Source organism: Passer montanus, unplaced genomic scaffold (assembly GCF_014805655.1).
Source record: "Passer montanus isolate IOZ18808 unplaced genomic scaffold, ASM1480565v1 scaffold10, whole genome shotgun sequence".
Taxonomy (NCBI): domain Eukaryota; kingdom Metazoa; phylum Chordata; class Aves; order Passeriformes; family Passeridae; genus Passer; species Passer montanus.
Genome location: NW_024356505.1, coordinates 36,426,805 through 36,443,769, shown reverse-complemented (window position 1 = coordinate 36,443,769; position 16,965 = coordinate 36,426,805). Strand labels below are relative to the sequence as shown.

The 16,965-nt window shown below is 39.9% G+C and overlaps 1 protein-coding gene across 1 annotated transcript in view; it reads left to right on the top strand.

The window, feature by feature from the left end:
* Positions 1-14,665, top strand: part of RBM33 (RNA binding motif protein 33) — a 176,705-nt gene extending 162,040 nt beyond the window's left edge. Inside the window, exons 19-20 of the mRNA XM_039705702.1 lie at positions 7,670-7,758; positions 7,941-14,665. Of these exons, the coding sequence (XP_039561636.1) occupies positions 7,670-7,758; positions 7,941-7,989 (138 nt within the window). The 3' untranslated portion in view covers positions 7,990-14,665. The remainder of the gene's footprint in view (positions 1-7,669; positions 7,759-7,940) is intronic.
* Positions 14,666-16,965: the final 2,300 nt, after the last annotated feature.

Below are 16,965 nucleotides of genomic sequence, written 5' to 3'. Positions count from 1 at the left end.
ATACCATTAAGATTCTCAAGATATTGAATATAAGAAAATCTTTAGGGCTCCAGGAACATCTCCTTTGTTGCCTTTTACAACTCAAACATGATGAAATTAGCAGAAGTGCTTCCTGCCAGCATACACTGCTGTCGTACTCTTTCTGGAGAGAATGAGTTTTCAGAAACAAATAATGTACCTGCAGTAAAATCTCATTGCTGATTCTAGAATAATTACGTGTTATAAATAAGATTATGTATTCCAAAGTGTTGGAAAGTACAGGAGATTTCTGAGCACATCACCCAACTAAAGCCTCCTGAGGACGGTGGTGGAGCAGTGACATTCAATGCACATCCATCCAGAACCACTTGATAAAGTAGATTACTAATAAGTTACAAAGGTCATGAGAAACAGCACTTGTATTTTGTTTGGGTTTTTTTGCTCTTGAATCCAGGTTTAATGTTTATACTGTCTATTTGTGTTCAGCTAGTTGTTGCCTCCCTCAGGTGAATTGAGTTTTTTTGGGATGGTGGCAGGTAGAGTAGACTGTTTTCTTTCCACATAATTTGAGTACTGAGGAAATTGTTCTATGGGGGTATTCCATCATCATCATCTTTAATCATGTTTTCTTACATGAAATAGATGCAAACGTAAAACATTAGTGAAAAATCTCAGTATTTGTGAAGATTTAAGATTATAAATTCTGATGCTTAAAAAAAGAGGAAATGGGCCACTGTTGTATATCAGAGATGAGGAGAATGTTGGGATTGTAGGTGTACTTTGAGTAGCTCTACAAATGAGGCTTTTGCTCTGCTAACGCTGTCATTTCTGGTCAGGGAAAGGAAAAGCAGTTCCAACACTGCTGTGCCTGCCTTTGCTTTCTCGGAGTGACAGTGCTACCTAGTGCTCAGCTGCTGTAAAGGCAGCCTCAGCCAGCCCTGCCCTGCCTGCATTCCCAGCTGCTGGATTTATCTGGGTTCACAGACAGAGCCATGGGTGGAAAAGCCATGGGTGCACACACCTGGAACGTGGGTGCTCTTGCAGGTCAGCAGGGGGTTCTCCTCTGACATAAGATGCTCAGGCTGACCAGGGGATAACTGTGGTCTTTCTGCTTGTGAAAACATTTTCAGCTGTTGCAGAAGCTATGGGAGAAGATGTGGCCAGTCCTGCTCCATCCTTGGGGCTGGGGAAAAGAAAAGCAGCTCCATCATGAGCCTGTCCAGTTCAGCCTTGCTGTAGAGCTGTGTGGGAGTGACAGATGCCCAGCTCAGGGACAGAACAGCTTTTCCCCTCCTGACTCCTTGCATATGGAAAAAGAAAGCTGAGTACTTTTAAGGGCAAATGATAGGAAGTCAAAGGTGTCAGAAAAGCAGAAAGGAGGAACAGAAGGTGGAAGAGATCAGTTGCAACAGCTGAGGGTGGAATAAATACATTCTGTCCCAACCTCTGTGCCTGCTGGTAGTGGCTGGGAAGTGTCATTGCCAGGAAAGATGCTTCAGGTATCAGGAGACTGTGAGGACAATAAAAACATGTCTGCATTTATTGATGGGAAGGAAGAAAAAATAAAATCTACTCATTCTGTTCAGAAAGTGCCTGCTGTGCTGCTATTTGACTTGTTGCAGAACAGCTTGGATCACACACTAGAGATGATGTTGATTGGAGAAGTTTGCTTTCTTTTTGCATAGACCTGGTTTTTAGCAGCATTATATGAACTGCCACTCCTAATCCCAAACCCACTGGTGAACTGAACGTGTGGTCTGCTGGGCAGTACATTTACTTAGTGAGAGAAATTAAGTAAAGGAGGAAACCTTCCTTTCCCATGTGTCTCCTATAGTTGAAACAAGTGCTTGCTCCAGTCTCATTCCTGCCTGCTTGGTTTCCATCTCTCAGTGCTCTGTTATCTCCCTTATAAGTTCTTACTCTCTGGGTAACCTCTGAGAGTTCTGGTGTCCAAGGTGTTTGCATTCTGCAGTCTCTCACTTTGTACTTGAGGATGTCCTGCTGATTGTCTCAAGGCTCTTGGTTTTGCAGTGGAGCTTTAGTAGAGATTAATGTGCTGCTCTGATCATACTGCCTATTTCAGTCTTGTACAAGTAAGTGCAAATTTAATTACAGAGCTTGGATAGAGGAGAAATTTGAGGGCAGTGTAGATCTTCAGGCCTGAGGAAATATCTTCAGAGGGAACAGTCCTTTTATGATATTCATGCTTTAGTCATTAGTAATAGTTCAGTTGCAGAAAAAGTCAGAGCTGATGATTATTTTTTAAGTTTTCGAGTCAAATAGTATGTTTTAAAACAGCTTGTAAGCAAACTCTCAGTCAAAAGTATGATTATGAAATACTAGGTTTCTTGAATTTTCCATTCATCCTAAGATCTGCATCTTTCCATGGCAGTTCCTAAGTAGAAAAAGAAAACAGTCAAGATCAGTATGAGCTCTGTGCTTCCTAAATTACTTCCATGTAAAATACTCTTCCTCACTCTAAACTAGCTTTTTATTTTTAATGCTAGAAATATGTCAGAATGTAATCTCTGTTCTCCAGAGTCAAACATGCTCAGAATACCTGTGACCTCAGGCTGCTATCAGGAACTGCTGCAGAGTAGATCTGTACAGCCAAATCTGTGAAGTAACCAGTCATTTGAAATCCCTTGGAAGTTATTGTGTGTATTGTCAATCCTTTCCACCTGAGTGGGTCCCAGAAGAGGTTTTCATCCTCTGGTGAACATCTGACTAGGTCAACTTAAAGAGAAGATGTGAATGAAGTTGTTTTCTCGGGGCTGTGACGTTTGGGAGGATTGTGGTATTCCACTTTAGGGGCTCATGATAGGAGGTTCTGGTGTTGCACAGCTGGCAGTAGGGAAGTCTCCTGTGGAGGAAGAGTGGGGGCCCTCCCAGTAAATCAAGTGATGCTCACTAGAACCAGCTGGTCTCCAGAGGCAGTGCTGCATCCTCCCCTGCCTCCCACCACTGGCCTTTCAAAATCTGCAGGTCACAGAAAAATACCAAACTCTGATCAAATTCCTGTTGAGGTATTGTCCTTTGGGAAACATAGAACCATGTGTTTTGTCATTACAATGGAGATCATAAGACTAAGGATTGCTGTGGGAATGTTTGTTCTTTGAAAAGGAGAGAGCAGCTGTCATTAGTTGTGTGTGGTGCTGCCTCAGGTCTAAGAACAACAAAATGGATTACTTTTTGAGAAATGTGTGGTGGATTTGCATGGCTGTGTTTTTGTAGTGGGGGGCTACAGGGGTGGCTTCTGTGAGGAGCTGCCTGAAGGTTCCCCTGTGTCTGATAGAGCCAGTGCCAATTCCAGGATGGACCCACCACTGGCTGAGGCTGAGCCCATCAGCAGTGCTGTTTGTGCCTCTGTGTTTTCAAATAATAATGTGTTTTCAGAAGGAGAGAGGGGCTATTGAATGTTATCACTGAAAAAAAAATAACTCAGCTGCCAAATTATTCAAACAGGATGAAGAAGTTTAAGTGTGTTAAATTAGCAAGGTAACCTGTTTAAGATTTGCAAAATGAATCAATTTTTGGATGTATTTTCCTGGTTTGTTTGTTTGGAATCAGCAAAAGCAGAAGCTGATGCAGTAAGTCTTTGAGATAATGCCTTGAATCTTTTGGGATAATAAAATACCACAGGGTACACAAGGAATGTTTTCTTCTGACTGTAGCTGTTAACATCATCCAAACGTAGGATCAGCTCTAAACTGCAAATCACCCCAAATTTGAAAAGACAGAAATAATCCAGTGGGATAAGAATGCAGTAATTTTACTTCAGGTTTCTGCTGAAGTGGAACTCTTAATTTCTATGCCCAGCCAATAGCCTGAATGCTCAGGATGGGATGGCAGCAGCTCAGGCCCTGCACCTGTGCTAAATGTGTTGTGTGTCTTACCATCAGTGTTCTTAAAACATAAAGCTCAGGGCTTGGGTAGTTAAGTGAGTAAGAAGGTACTGTCCTAAAATCAGAGCATAAATAAGTCTTTGTTAGCTGGATGCATAATGTTCACACTTGCAAGTCATGATAGAGGAGGATTTGTTTGAAAACACAGCAAAGATGGTGGCATTTCAGATCGTGGTCACATCTTCAGTGTAACTTAACTTAGTAATTGTCTCTTGTTAAAACAGAACCAGAAGGGTTTTTTTATCTATACCCAAAGAAGGTGTATGTACCTCATATACCTAAAAAAACATGAAGTGATTATGAATCATTTTTGCTGACATAGTCTGAGTGCAGCAGAGGCTGGAATTTGAATTAAACCCATTTAAATTAATTTTTTTCAGACAGTTTCCAACTGGAGCAGTATTGTTTGTGCAACATTTGTTTATCCTTTGTTTTGCAGTCCTTAATTCTCAGTCTTAAATCTAGGCATGTGTAACTGCAGCAGTTGAGAAGATGCTGCCTTACCCCAGGCTCGGTGATGTTTAGGCAGTGCAGTGAAGGATCAGATGGGTAGTTTTTTTTGTTTCCATAGTTGTATTGACCAGTGAAACTAAATCTGATAAAGATGGTTTTCAGTAAACTTACCCAAGAACTGATGCCTTGTTGCCAAAGCAGTTGAGTATTAAAATGCATTTAGTGTTTTGATTTCTTTGGGTTTTTTTTTTCCTTTGGAAAACAAAGCAGTAATACAGTGTAAGAACACAGTACCCAAACTAGTCAGTTAATAAACTTATTAATTCATAAGAAAGTATAAATAAGTTATCTCTAATAATATTTAGATGCTTTGCCTAATTTTGTTAATCAGTCTGTGTTACACCGGAATGTCTTCCTTTAGTCAATTTTTTACATGCTAATTACTGACAAACTGGTTAATAATTCATCATCATGCTTGTATAAACTGCAAAATCAAATTTTACTTGTGTGCCTCTCAAGAATATTAATTCAATAATGGGAAAAGTCACCAAACACAGCTTCTCTTCTTCAGCTGATCACAACAGGAGTCTGGAGCACAAAGCATTGGGAGAATCTGCTGTGGTAGTTGAGTGACACCTGACATTGTGGGGAGGATCAGTTGGCAGCAGGACATGCAGGGTGCATCCCTAGGTTCTTGTACAGCTCCTCTTGTTGAACTGTTCACTAAAATATTCATCCTTTCAGTGATTCAAACAGGTTTTTGTCTCATTAAAAGTATTGACTCCTTTGAACAGAACAGATTTTTTGTTTGTTTTTATTTGTAATTCAGAGATACTTTTGTTGGCAACTCTTAAAGTTTGTTCTTTCCGAATCTTATTTAAGGGCTGTGCTTAAATTTTAGTCTTGAAAGCATAGTCCTCGGTGATAGGACTTACTTAATTCATGGTTCTTTCTTTTTTAGCAAGAAAAGTGGTGTCAAGAAAATGTGTGTTAAGATCTAGTTCTGTAAATCATAAAAAAATGAGATCAGTAAGAGGAGAACAGACTTCAGGATCTCTACCACTTACTCCTGCAGATAAACCTGCAGGTGAATTGAGCTTTATCCAGGGTCTTTCAACACTGCTTTTTGCAGCGTGACTGCATTCTCGTTGGTAAAATGTGCTTAACTGTGTCAAGAGCATTCTGATTTAAAAAGAAATAAAGATCATCCTCTGAGGGTTTTTTTTTTAAAGCTAAATCCTATTTCTACCAGCTCAGAAATTGAGAAGTTACAGTGACTTAGCTATACCTTTTCATCATAGCAGCTTTCAAAAAACTATAAGATACAAATTAACCTGCTGTTACTTATCAGATTTGCTGAATCCTTTAACTTTTATTCAGCTTTCACTTTGAAATCACAGGCTGGTGGAAATACTAAACATCTGTGATTTTCCTGGGGAGAGAGGAAAGTTTCCTATCAGTTAGAAGAAGGTGCAAAATTAATTGCTTCAAAATCACGGATAGGTAAGTTACAGAAAGTGGCAAAGCTGAATTGTCAGGCTTAGATACAAAGAAATACAACTTATCAGGTGCCATGGCTCTTGTTAAATACACATTTACTAAGAGATTGTTATGTGTTTAAAAAAGATAGAAGTAGACAATTTTAATAAGAAATTTCATCTAGGCATATGACATCTGCTTGAAATGCTCCATTAGATTGAATGAACAGGGAAAAGATTAGTGGGATTAAAAATTCTTTCACTAAGAGATACCAAAGTGTGTCACCCTCAAAATGTGTTGAGTGGAGTTGTACATTGTTTCCCAAGGAATCCTTGCTTTCTCCAAAGATCTGTGGTGCTTTTTTAATAGTCTAGGTGGTGATACAGACATTTTGAAGGTGAAGTTTCAAATCCTGAAGACTGACCATCAAAGGGCTGGAATCATCCAAGTGTGGGGGATGTAGCTGAGTTCCAGGCAAAATGCAGGAGCAAAGAATTATGGTTGTACTTTTCCATCAGGAGGTCATAATCTAGAAAAGTTTTAAGGTGTCCATATATGTGCATTTGTCTGTCTGTGTGTGTGTATATCCCAGTATAAAACTGTATTGCCTTTATGTAGAAACTGAGAGAAAAGTAGAATGTTAATAATTCTTTATTCTGCATCCAAAGCCGTAAGAACAACTGGGAGCTGAAGCAGAACAATTCTGTCTTTAATGTGCTGCAGCATAGGCTATTAAACATCCAGGACTTTCTGTGAGATGTTGGAATCACTGTGGTACTGTGAAATTTTAAATGAAGCCTTCAGATCTGTTTTAACCTCATTACTCTGAAATCTCTGGCCTGTGTTCACAGGCAGCAGGATTTCAGGATCATATTTCCATCCTGAGCATTCTGTGATGCTGAATACTTGCTGGATGTTCTCACTGATTGTTGGATATGTAGCTATTTAATGTGTAAATCCTCATCTTCTTGAATTTCTCAAGTGTCATTTGGAAAATTATTTTTTTATAACTGAAGGGCTAACTCAAAGCATAAACTTTAATCTTCATAAGGGTGATAACATCTCTTAACCAAGGTCACAGGATTGCTCTCTGGGATCAGCCTGACCTGCTGCAAGCAGGGAATAAGGACATGAGTTCTCCAGAGTCCTGGCTGAGGTGTGCTGTAGTTCTGGAGACCTCAGTACTGGGTAGAGGGTTTGTCACAGCTAAAGCTTTGTGAACTGCTGCTCTCATGGTGTGGCACATGTCAGATGGACTTGTCTGGGGAGATGAGTGTAGTGTGGAGGACTTTGATGTGGTGACCTAACCCATCTCAGTAGGGTTTTGTGGTGGTGTCTGCCAAAAGCTGGCCACTTGTTTTATAAAAACTATGTGAAGATATGCAGTTGAGAGAACTTGCCAGTTTTTTTTCTGTTTCTGCCCTGTTTAACCCGTGGAAAGTCCTGATCCCTTAACGTACATCAAGTAAATGACTCCAGGTGCTCGTGTGGGCAGTTGAGCTCTGACCAGTTGAATGCTTCTTACTTGGTGGGAGTTTGGCTGTGGGGATTGGCTCATCTGTGTGGATTGAATTAAAGAGTTGTCACCTTTGCTTAACAAGTGATATTCTGGGTTTTCCAGGTGGTGCAGTTGCTTAAAGCACCAACTCAAACACCATGAGCTGGGACCCTGACTGCAGTCTCAGAAGTCTCTTTCCAGTCTGTTCTTTTATTGCCCACAAATAAGAGAACAGAAATACGTTTCTGAATAAAGAACTACAGCAAAATTTCAGTCATTTCATGCAAAATTAGGGAAGTGAAGTGGATCTTGAAGTGAATATTAAAAATATGTTTTGGCTTTTTTGTCTCTGCAGAGTTTACAGATGCTTCCCCAGCAACGGAAAGCCATAGCAAAATTCAAGGAGCCAGCACATGCTTTAGCATTTCAACAGAAATTCCACAGGTAAATAATTAAGCACTGCTGCCACCGTGGTTCCTTCCCTCCTTTCAGAAGATAAAATCAGTCTCCTCTGGCTCAGTGTTTCTTTAATCCAATCAAGCATCTGTTGATTAGTGACCTTCATGGAAGCTCCATGCCAGAAGCAGTCTGAGCACCACATTTACCTTTCTTTTAACTTTTAACAGGCACATGATAGATCTGTCCCACATCAACGTGGCGCTGATTGTGGAGTGATGTCTGCTGAGAGAAGTCCCTGCACCAGCCTCAGTGTACTGTGGAGCTACAGACTCAGAGAGGAAAACCCATCGGGTTGGGAACCCTGTCAGCTCAGTCTGTAACTGCTCTGTTGAACTACAGAAAGCACCAAGGTGACCTCCAGGAGAGGTGAATTCAAGAGGAGCTGCAAAGGTGGAATTTCTGTTCAGTTTCTTCACATTCTGTTGTAACCACATGGAATTATAGAGGTTTTTGGTTTTTTTTTCAAAATGCTTTTGATGCATGTAGACATTGTTCTTCAGGATCCTACTGTGTGACCACAGTGACTTGAGAGAGACCGGTTGCAGCAAAAGATTTGAAAAACTTTCAAAGAATAGCAAAGAATATTTGATAATGGTTGCTCTTATCTTCAGTGCAAGGTATTTGAATGAAAACTCATTTTTCTAAACAAATTAGTTGCATTGTATACCTGAGAGCACAGAAGGTATTCTTGAATAGATTTGAACATGGTCTGCTTCGCTGAATAGCAGTTTGCTGAGAAGCTTTGGAGGTGACACTGGAAAATTGTAGTTTTGATCTTTGTAAATAAGTCTGTGCATTTTTCTATTCCAACGTAGACTTCCATTTTCTCTTTCCAACTCCACTTATTCCATAAAACCCTGTGTAGGAGGACTAACACTGCTGTATTTTCCCTTGGTTTTTAAAAACAAGGATCTTCACCCTTCAGTAGCATCGTGGGTAGTGAACTCTGAGTTGTAATTAGGTTGTTTTAAATAACTCTGCCAGATGCAAAGAAAAAGAAGTATTTGGTGGGTCACTTCAAAAATGTTACACAGGAAGAGTGGTGCATTCCTGATAGTTCTTCTGGGCTAGTGTTTCATGGTTGCCTCATGCTTTATTTTGATCAGGTTTTTTTCTTTGAGATTTATTTTGTCATTAATGCTGAACCGTAAGAAACCCATAACTGAAGGGCCTTGTTTTGATGTGGTGTTCCTGATGCATAAAGGACTATAAGGACATTGTGAATCTCTGATGAACGTGTCAGTTCCCAAAAATGCCATGCAAACATTAAGGAGCTTATATTTTATTCAAAGTAAAAATTCGTAATATTTCCTTTCGGTTAGAACCATCCAGACGGGGTTGCCAAAGTAACAATTTTTTCAGTTACTTCTGAATAAACTTATTAAAATGTCATCTTTATATTGGATTTCAGTTTTTATGAACAATTCCTTAGTTTTTAGACCATGATGTTTTGCTTCATGCTTTATTTTAGGAATACTTTTAAGCACTCCACCTACTTTTTGAAAAGGAGACTTGCAGAAATGTAGGTTTGTTACCTGAGTGACTGCAGAAGAACACTATGGGTATGAAATAAAAGAGCTGCAAATGGGGTCCAAAATAGGCATGCCAAGCTAGAAGGGATGAGCTAAGCAAATTTATAGTACCTTTTTTTAATAGTAACTTTTTTTTTAATGATTTAACAGCACAGATACCTAATTGGCTTTCTTCCACTTTTGGTCCAGATTTTCAATTAAGTAAAAGTTACCAAAAATAATGAGGGAATAAGTACTGTCAAAAGTCTTCTAGGTAGACCTGCTCTCTGTTCATTGAAAAAATGTAGAATAATATGGCACTTAGGAAATATTCTTTAAGTCCATTTAAAACTTAGTGACAAGACATAGTAACAGAATGAGAATATTTTCATAGAGGTGAGGTTAACACCCACCTGTATAATTCATGCATAACGTTTAATGACAGCCACAGTTGCTGTACATGAAGTGCTGTCAGTGCTTCAGGACAGAGCCAAGCCCAGGACAGAGCTGCAGGTAGGAAGTGCCCAGTGGGACCAAGCCCAAAGAGCTGCAGAGTGATCAGCCCAGGCTGTTGAACCCCTCACACCATTAGCTCTGGGACCCCTACACTGCCTCCTCAGGTTATGTCGCTTTTATTCTTAAGAAATAACTGCTGATCTTTAAAACAAGGCATTAAATAGTTGCTCATCCCACTGTTAGGGAGCAGCTTCTCTGCAGTGAGCAGGACAAGGAGACATCTCAGAGTGGAGTTACAGGAGTGCGTGCCTGGAAATCTGGGATAGATGCAAACTCCAGACAGGCCAGCAGCTGAGTTCAGCAGTAGGAACATCTGCAGTTGATCAGCTGTCCTGTCAGAAGCAAGCATTATTGGGGTTAGAGGGTTTCTTGGAACCTAAGAATATGGGTTTGATTCAAAAGTCAAAGAAGTTTGTAGAAATGCTCCTGCTTTGGGTTTTGAATCCAACCCAAAGATCCTGAGGTTCAGCCAACTTAAGTTTTAAACATTTTTATTCAGTTGGGTTTTTAATTTTTTTTTTTTGAGACAAATGTGTGGCTTTGGAATAAAGACACGAAATGGCCTCATATCTATTTAAATGAAGGAGTGACGTGAGCAGTGCCTGTTTAATGAGTAGATGCATCCTCTTCAACAGCAGTTGCAGGAGATTTATGCTTGTGCATAGACAGGGTATGGGTGGATTGCTGGGGATTAATTCAGCTGCTTCCTGCAGTACCTGGGTACCTTCCTACATGTGAACCTACCATATGTATGTATGTCTATATTTGTTTGATTATACACATACATACATACTCACACCCTGTGTTGTCACCACATCTCTCTAATGTCCAAAAAACCTCAGAAGTAAAAGTAGCAATTAGGTGAGTCATTTTTAAAAATGTTTGTGTTCTCTTACTTCTCAAATCATAACTTAAAGGTGGATCTGTTGGCATTGATCTGTTTGGGTGATACAGCTCCTTTAGATCCATTTGTTGTCTCCTCCCAAAAACACCCAAAGGAAATAGAGGTAAAGCTAGACAGACGTGTTCTTGATGTGTTCTCTTCAGCACAGAGTTAAATCTGAGCATTTTAAGTTAACTTTCTTGGAAGATCTGTTGCAACCATTATCTTGTTCTTTCTTTGTAGTGAATTCACAATACGATGCAAAATGGAAAAAAAAAAGAGAAGGCGTTTAATGTAGTATGTAAATATTGACCTTTTAAAATTAAAATGCTACTCAAAGTGCTTACAGTCAACCACATCTTAGCTATTTGTTAGTTTTTTGTGTTGTCTTATCTAAATTTAAATGGATATGGTTCCATAAATGTTGATGTGTTTTTGTGTATATCTTCAAATTTTTATAAAGATGCTAGTAAGTCAATACATATATCCTGATCTGTGTATTATTTGTTCAGTTTTTATTAGCATAATTTTATAATTATTTAAATAGGCAACTCCAGTAGGTGGTTATATGAAGTCAGCTTTTTTTTTTTTTTTTCAAATTATTTCATTTCCATCTTGTACCACTGGAAAATTCACTTTATAACTATTGATATTTTGCCTTGACTAAAATATTGAAGTATCCATATGATCTGTGGTATTTTAGTTTAATGTTCTGCCTTTTTTTTTTTTTAAATTAAAAAAACCCTAAAACAACTCTGTCCTTTAACTTCTGAGGGAAAACACTCTCAGACCAAGGCACGGGGGTCTCTCTGGGTTTGTTCCATTGTGCTGTTTGCAGGTACAATCAGGTCTGTGGTGTAATACTGTCCTCAAAAGTTGGGGCTGTTCTGGTTTCCCAGCTTGGTTTCACACACAGGGCAGGTTAGGGCAGGCTGGTGCATCCCAGTGTGATCAGTGCCACGCCAGCCTGTGGTGTGCTGCTGGGGATGCTCAGGCTCCTTGCTGCAGGCAGGGGCACCAGGACAGGTCTGTAGCATTTCCACAGCCAGAGGGATGCTGTCCTCAGCCCACACCTATCCCCAGTGTGACTTTGGGAAGGAGGAGTGGATACAGGCACCTCCTCTGCATGGTATCCTTGGATATCTAATTTATCCCCCCTGTTGAAATCTGAAGATTTGCTTCAGGTTTCTGATTTTCTGTAAAGTAGTCCTTCTAGCCTTTAAAATGCCAAGCAGACTGAGCATTTTAATTCACTAATGGTAGGTTTCCTTTGCAAAGACAAGATGAGAGTAAAACTGAAGGTTATTTCAGAATAACCTTGGAGGTCCTCAAAGTTGGTTTTGTTTTTTTGGTTTTTTTTTTAACATCAGCTACTGGGGATAAGAAAAAAACCTTTTACTTGGTGCTATATTTTTTATCTTTTTTTGAACCTAGTATTTTTTATCTGCATAGCTTGAAATGATGCAGTTTCCCTGGAAGCTGCTGCAGGCCCTGCCTGCTGTTTGCACTCATTAACTGCGTGGCTGTCTGTGTGTGTGGGTGTGCCACCCTTGTACCTGGGGTGAGAGGGGGGTGGGAGGCTCTGGGCTTTCTTTTGAGAGTTTTTTTTGGCCTGTTGCTGGTTTTTGTTTTTTGGGTTTTTTTTGTTTTTTTGGTCTGCTGGGGAGATACCCTGGATTTGTCCTCTGGCATAGTATTGTGCTTTTCCTGTCCTTTGTGTAGTACTGTGTCTGTGATGTGAGTCAAGGTACTTAAAGGTAGAAATCTGTGTCACCTGTTCTCTGTCAAAAAGGCATTTTTTGTTCAGAGAGACATAAACTTTTTTTTAATGCATTTTTTTGTGGTTTTGGTTTTGTTTCTTTTTTTAGCATCATGGCAGATGAGAAATTAAATGTAAAGGAAACAAATCCTGAACAGAAAGTTAGCTGTATTATAAAGGTCATTTAGGGTAACATTGAGCTTTTGTTTCAATGTTACCTTAAATCATGCCTCGTCCTCTAATTAATTCATAAACATAATACTTGAAAGTATTTTATCTTAAAATAGTATCGAATCCTAAGGATTTTCTGTAAGGTTTTTTTGTAACCTGATTTTTAAGCATGGAGATAACTTACTGTCCACATGAGCACAGGGGCTTGTGTACAAAACCAGATTCATATTGGATCCTTGCGTATGCCAACTTCTGGTGTGATATGGTTGGGAAGGATCATTTTGTTCTTTATAACGCTGCTTTTGGCAGGGTTGGGTTTTTTAATTTCAAACAAACAAACAAACTCCCTTTTCTACTTCTCTGCTTGTTTTGGTGGAAAGTATGGTCCTTATTGCACTAAAGAAAACCTCGAGGGGAAAGTTAATCTCACAGGGTCTTCTAGGTGCCTTTGTTGCTCTCTGCTTTCTTGGTTCACTGATTTTTCTAACTAACTGGAAATGGGCTTTATAGATACACTTTTTCAACAGGTTACACTGCTTTTATTTCATGCAACAGCACTTGTGTTCAGTGGTTTTTACCATCTAAACTTTAAACAGTATTGCAGATTAAAAATACTTTTGTAAAGGAACCTGTGTGCAGTTAAATGTAGCTGTATTGCAATGTTGTATGTAGTCACTTGGAAGATCACAGTTTCAAACACTGCTGTATTGATGTTGTGTTTGTTCAGGATTTTCTTTGTGTGCATCTAATGGATTTTAATATGCATGGTATTTTTTTCCCTAGTGTCTGTCAGGCTGAGATTGGAACCTTACAGTTTTATCTCTATTTTGAGAATAACAAAACCATTTGTTTGCAGGTTTTCTTTTTCAGATGATGAAACTTCTTTCAGCAGTTTAACTACTAATTAATAGACATTTTTACTTACAGATCCAGCAGAGACCAGATGGTAACCCTTGTTTATTCACAGCTGATCTTCTGTACCATTGCATATAATTATATTTATAAAGGAGCGCTTGGATTAAGTCAACTTTCTTTTTTCCTGTGGTACCCTTTGCCTCTCTGCTATGCTTTTTCTCATTTTCATCTCATTTGCCCCCATTTTTCCATTTCCATTTGTATCCTTGTTATGTTCCTGCCCTTTTCACTCCCTGTTCATCTCTCTGCTTTTTTTCCTGAGTGCATTTCATTCAATCTTTTACTGTTTTCTGTTCTTCCAGCTCTTTTGAGGGTGCTTGAACCCTACATATCCTGCCCTGAAATCCAGCCTACCACACTTTCCTTTGCAGACTCTGGTGCCTGAAGTTGAGGTTGCTTTGATACAGGTGTCACCCCTTAGGCCACGCTGCCCATTCCAGAGCACTGGAGAAGCACCATTAACACTTTTGCTTTGCAGCTTTACCCATGCTGGGGAACGTAGACATTTCCTTTACATGCTTGAGCATTTAGCCAGGCTAAACAGGATTAACAGCTGTTTTATCCTTTTCACTTTTTCAGGAGCTCTGTTCTTGAATTCAGTGATAGTAATAGCACTTTTTGTTATTGCCACGTAGAAAAACCAACACTGTCGACACGATTCTGCCTCCTATTACTATTACTGAATGTGATCCTTCCTAACCTGTAAAGTCCTAAGCAGTGTACACATATATACACACACACATATTTATCTGTATCTGGGTGTTTTGAGAATCATTTCAAATGTACTGCTCTAATCTGGATTGCAGAGTTTGTTCATTAGCAGTTCAGGATATAAATTCAGCAGCCGACTGTGTCATACTGACTGCACTGGGAGTGCATCTGCCTCCTGTTTCCTACAGCACCATCTGCACCAGGTGTGCACTGCTGATTGCTTGGGTGTAATACTGGACTATTCCAAATCCTCCACGTGCATAAGAGATCTTTGTCGTACCTGTTTGAGTGAATGTAAAAATGGAAACACAAAGATGATCTCGTGTACAAGTTTTTTTACATGTATTTCCATGTTTGAAATGTGAACATGTAATGTGAACATATTTATTGTACCTATAATATGTCAATAAAACCTGATCTTTATCATTTCCTGCTTGTTGTTGCTTGATGTACGACTTCAGACTTGTCAAAAAAGGCTTCACACGCTGGATTATTTTGCCATTTTTATTATGGTATCATCTCTGGGCTTACTTTTACATCAGCAGCATAGCACAGGGCTCTTCACCAGAAAAGGTGCCCCAGATGGGAACAAAAGTGAACGAGGGTAAAAGGAACTTGTGCTTGTGTGGCTGGTCTGGTAGATAAGAGGGGTCTCTTTTTAAAGAGATAACATACATACAGGAGGAAAGCTTGTGAGTGTTAAAGCTTTTCTGGTGCTTTTTAACCATACTGATATGTCCAATGAAAGATCTCTGCTTTCAAATATTGCTTATCTTAATTCATGCCATGAAGAGGAGCCCTTGGCAAGCTCAGTTTGGTAACCATCAATTACTTCCTGAACACAATTATATCAACATAAATGGAGGCTAATTCCACTGGTCTGCTGTAGAACAAGAAAAGAGGTCAGAATCAGCTGTCTTGCACTTCATAGGGCTTTTTTAACATTATTCACAAAGTTAAATGTAAAATTCCTGGCATCACTGGAAGTGGCGCCTGTGATGCAGTGTGTACATTTCCAGGGAAGCGTTGCTGCCTTGTCACAATCACTGGGGTGCATCTCAGGAGAACCTCGTTATGTGGGCAGACTGATGACACCCCAGGTTAGCCTGGTGGAGGGCAGACAGCAGCCAGCAGCACAGTGACCTCAGAAGGCTCATCAGGGTTAAAAAATTGCCTCTGATTCAGTGATTTAAATAGGGAATTCAGGATAAATACATAAGAATAACCTTCTTTGTGAGCAAAGTTACAACTTAGTTTTCAGCCTGTGATTTTGTCATTATTAACAGTAGGAGCACACTGTAAATATCCCACTGCAGCATCACCTCTTCCACATCTCCTCCTTTGGACAAGGTTCCAAACTAAAGTAAAACTCACCAAAATCCCTCAAAACCCAAACTTAATGAGTCCTATCTCCTCACTTCCTTGGACCACCTTTCCGTGCCCCTCTCAGTCTGTAGTCTTGGGGCAGGAATTTGTGTTTTAGTGAAGCTGAAGCATCCCTGAGCGTTGACTCCAGTCCACTCCTGCCCTGCACTGAATGGATTGAACATTGCACAGCACAGGGGAAGAACAAACCCCTTTTTCAAGGGGGCGGGTGAGGATTGGGCACAGAAGTCTGTTGGTCTTCAGAAGTTAAAGTGTTGTGATTAATTTGTGATTTTGTAAGATTGCAGGATTCATGCAGGGATGTGCTTTGGGAGCTTTAAGGCTAACAGCCAGGGAGAGAGGGATGAAACCAGTGTGGCTAAAAAATGGTTACTGAGGGGATGAAAAGGGAGTGACCAAGGGAGGTGCAAACAAACCTTTAAAATCAAATGTTGAGATGCCTAGTTGTGTGCTTCAAAAATTGGTCTTGATTGACCTTAATTAATTTGTAATGATTTGGGCAGGACGAGCTGGAGTGTGCTCACCAAGCGTGTTGGGAGACAGATGAGGGAGGGCTCAGCTGAGGAGGAGGATCAGAGTATCTTGGAGGAATTGGATGAGCTGGAGAATTAGAATAATAGAGGTGAGATTAAATTTAATCTTGCAAAGTGCAAAGCTATGCACTCTGGTATTAATAAATACGGATTTTTGCTGTAAGAGTCAGTGGGAAAAGAGGAAGAGCAGTGAATTAATTGCAGATATCTGAGCTATAGATTGGGTGATCTATGAGGAAAAGACTGCTGCCTTTTCAGGCTGGATGCATCAGGCACTTCCAGAATTGAGTTATTAGCATGTGGGTGTGTGGCATGAAGATTTAGTGCTGGACTTCAAAAATTTTGCAACCCAATCAACCACCTCCCTACTGCCCTAAGTAGTAACGCCCTGTGAATATTTATTTTGGGAAGATTTTTTGAATGGTTTATCTATCAAAGACTTCCTCTGCTTTTGCTCTACACTCTGTTCAGCCTTTCAAAGACCAGGGCTTAAGCTACAGAAACCATCCTTCCTTGGGTTCAGTGAGAATTGACTGGTCACACGGTGCCACTGCTCCTTGGTTTCAGATGTCAATTCTGGTAACTGCTGAATATACATTAAATATTTTCACCCATCTGTGCTGTTCTGAAAAGATCCCAGGGGGATGTGTGCTTCAACTGGTGACAAATTAAAGATGCTGACCAGGAAAATTGTTCTGTGGAGATGCTTTTGGCATTGGGGATGCTGTGGGGAGAACATGGGAGTTAAGCATTTCTACTTGTTCCAATTCTAGTCCTGTATGCCACTGATTGTTACCTAATTAACAA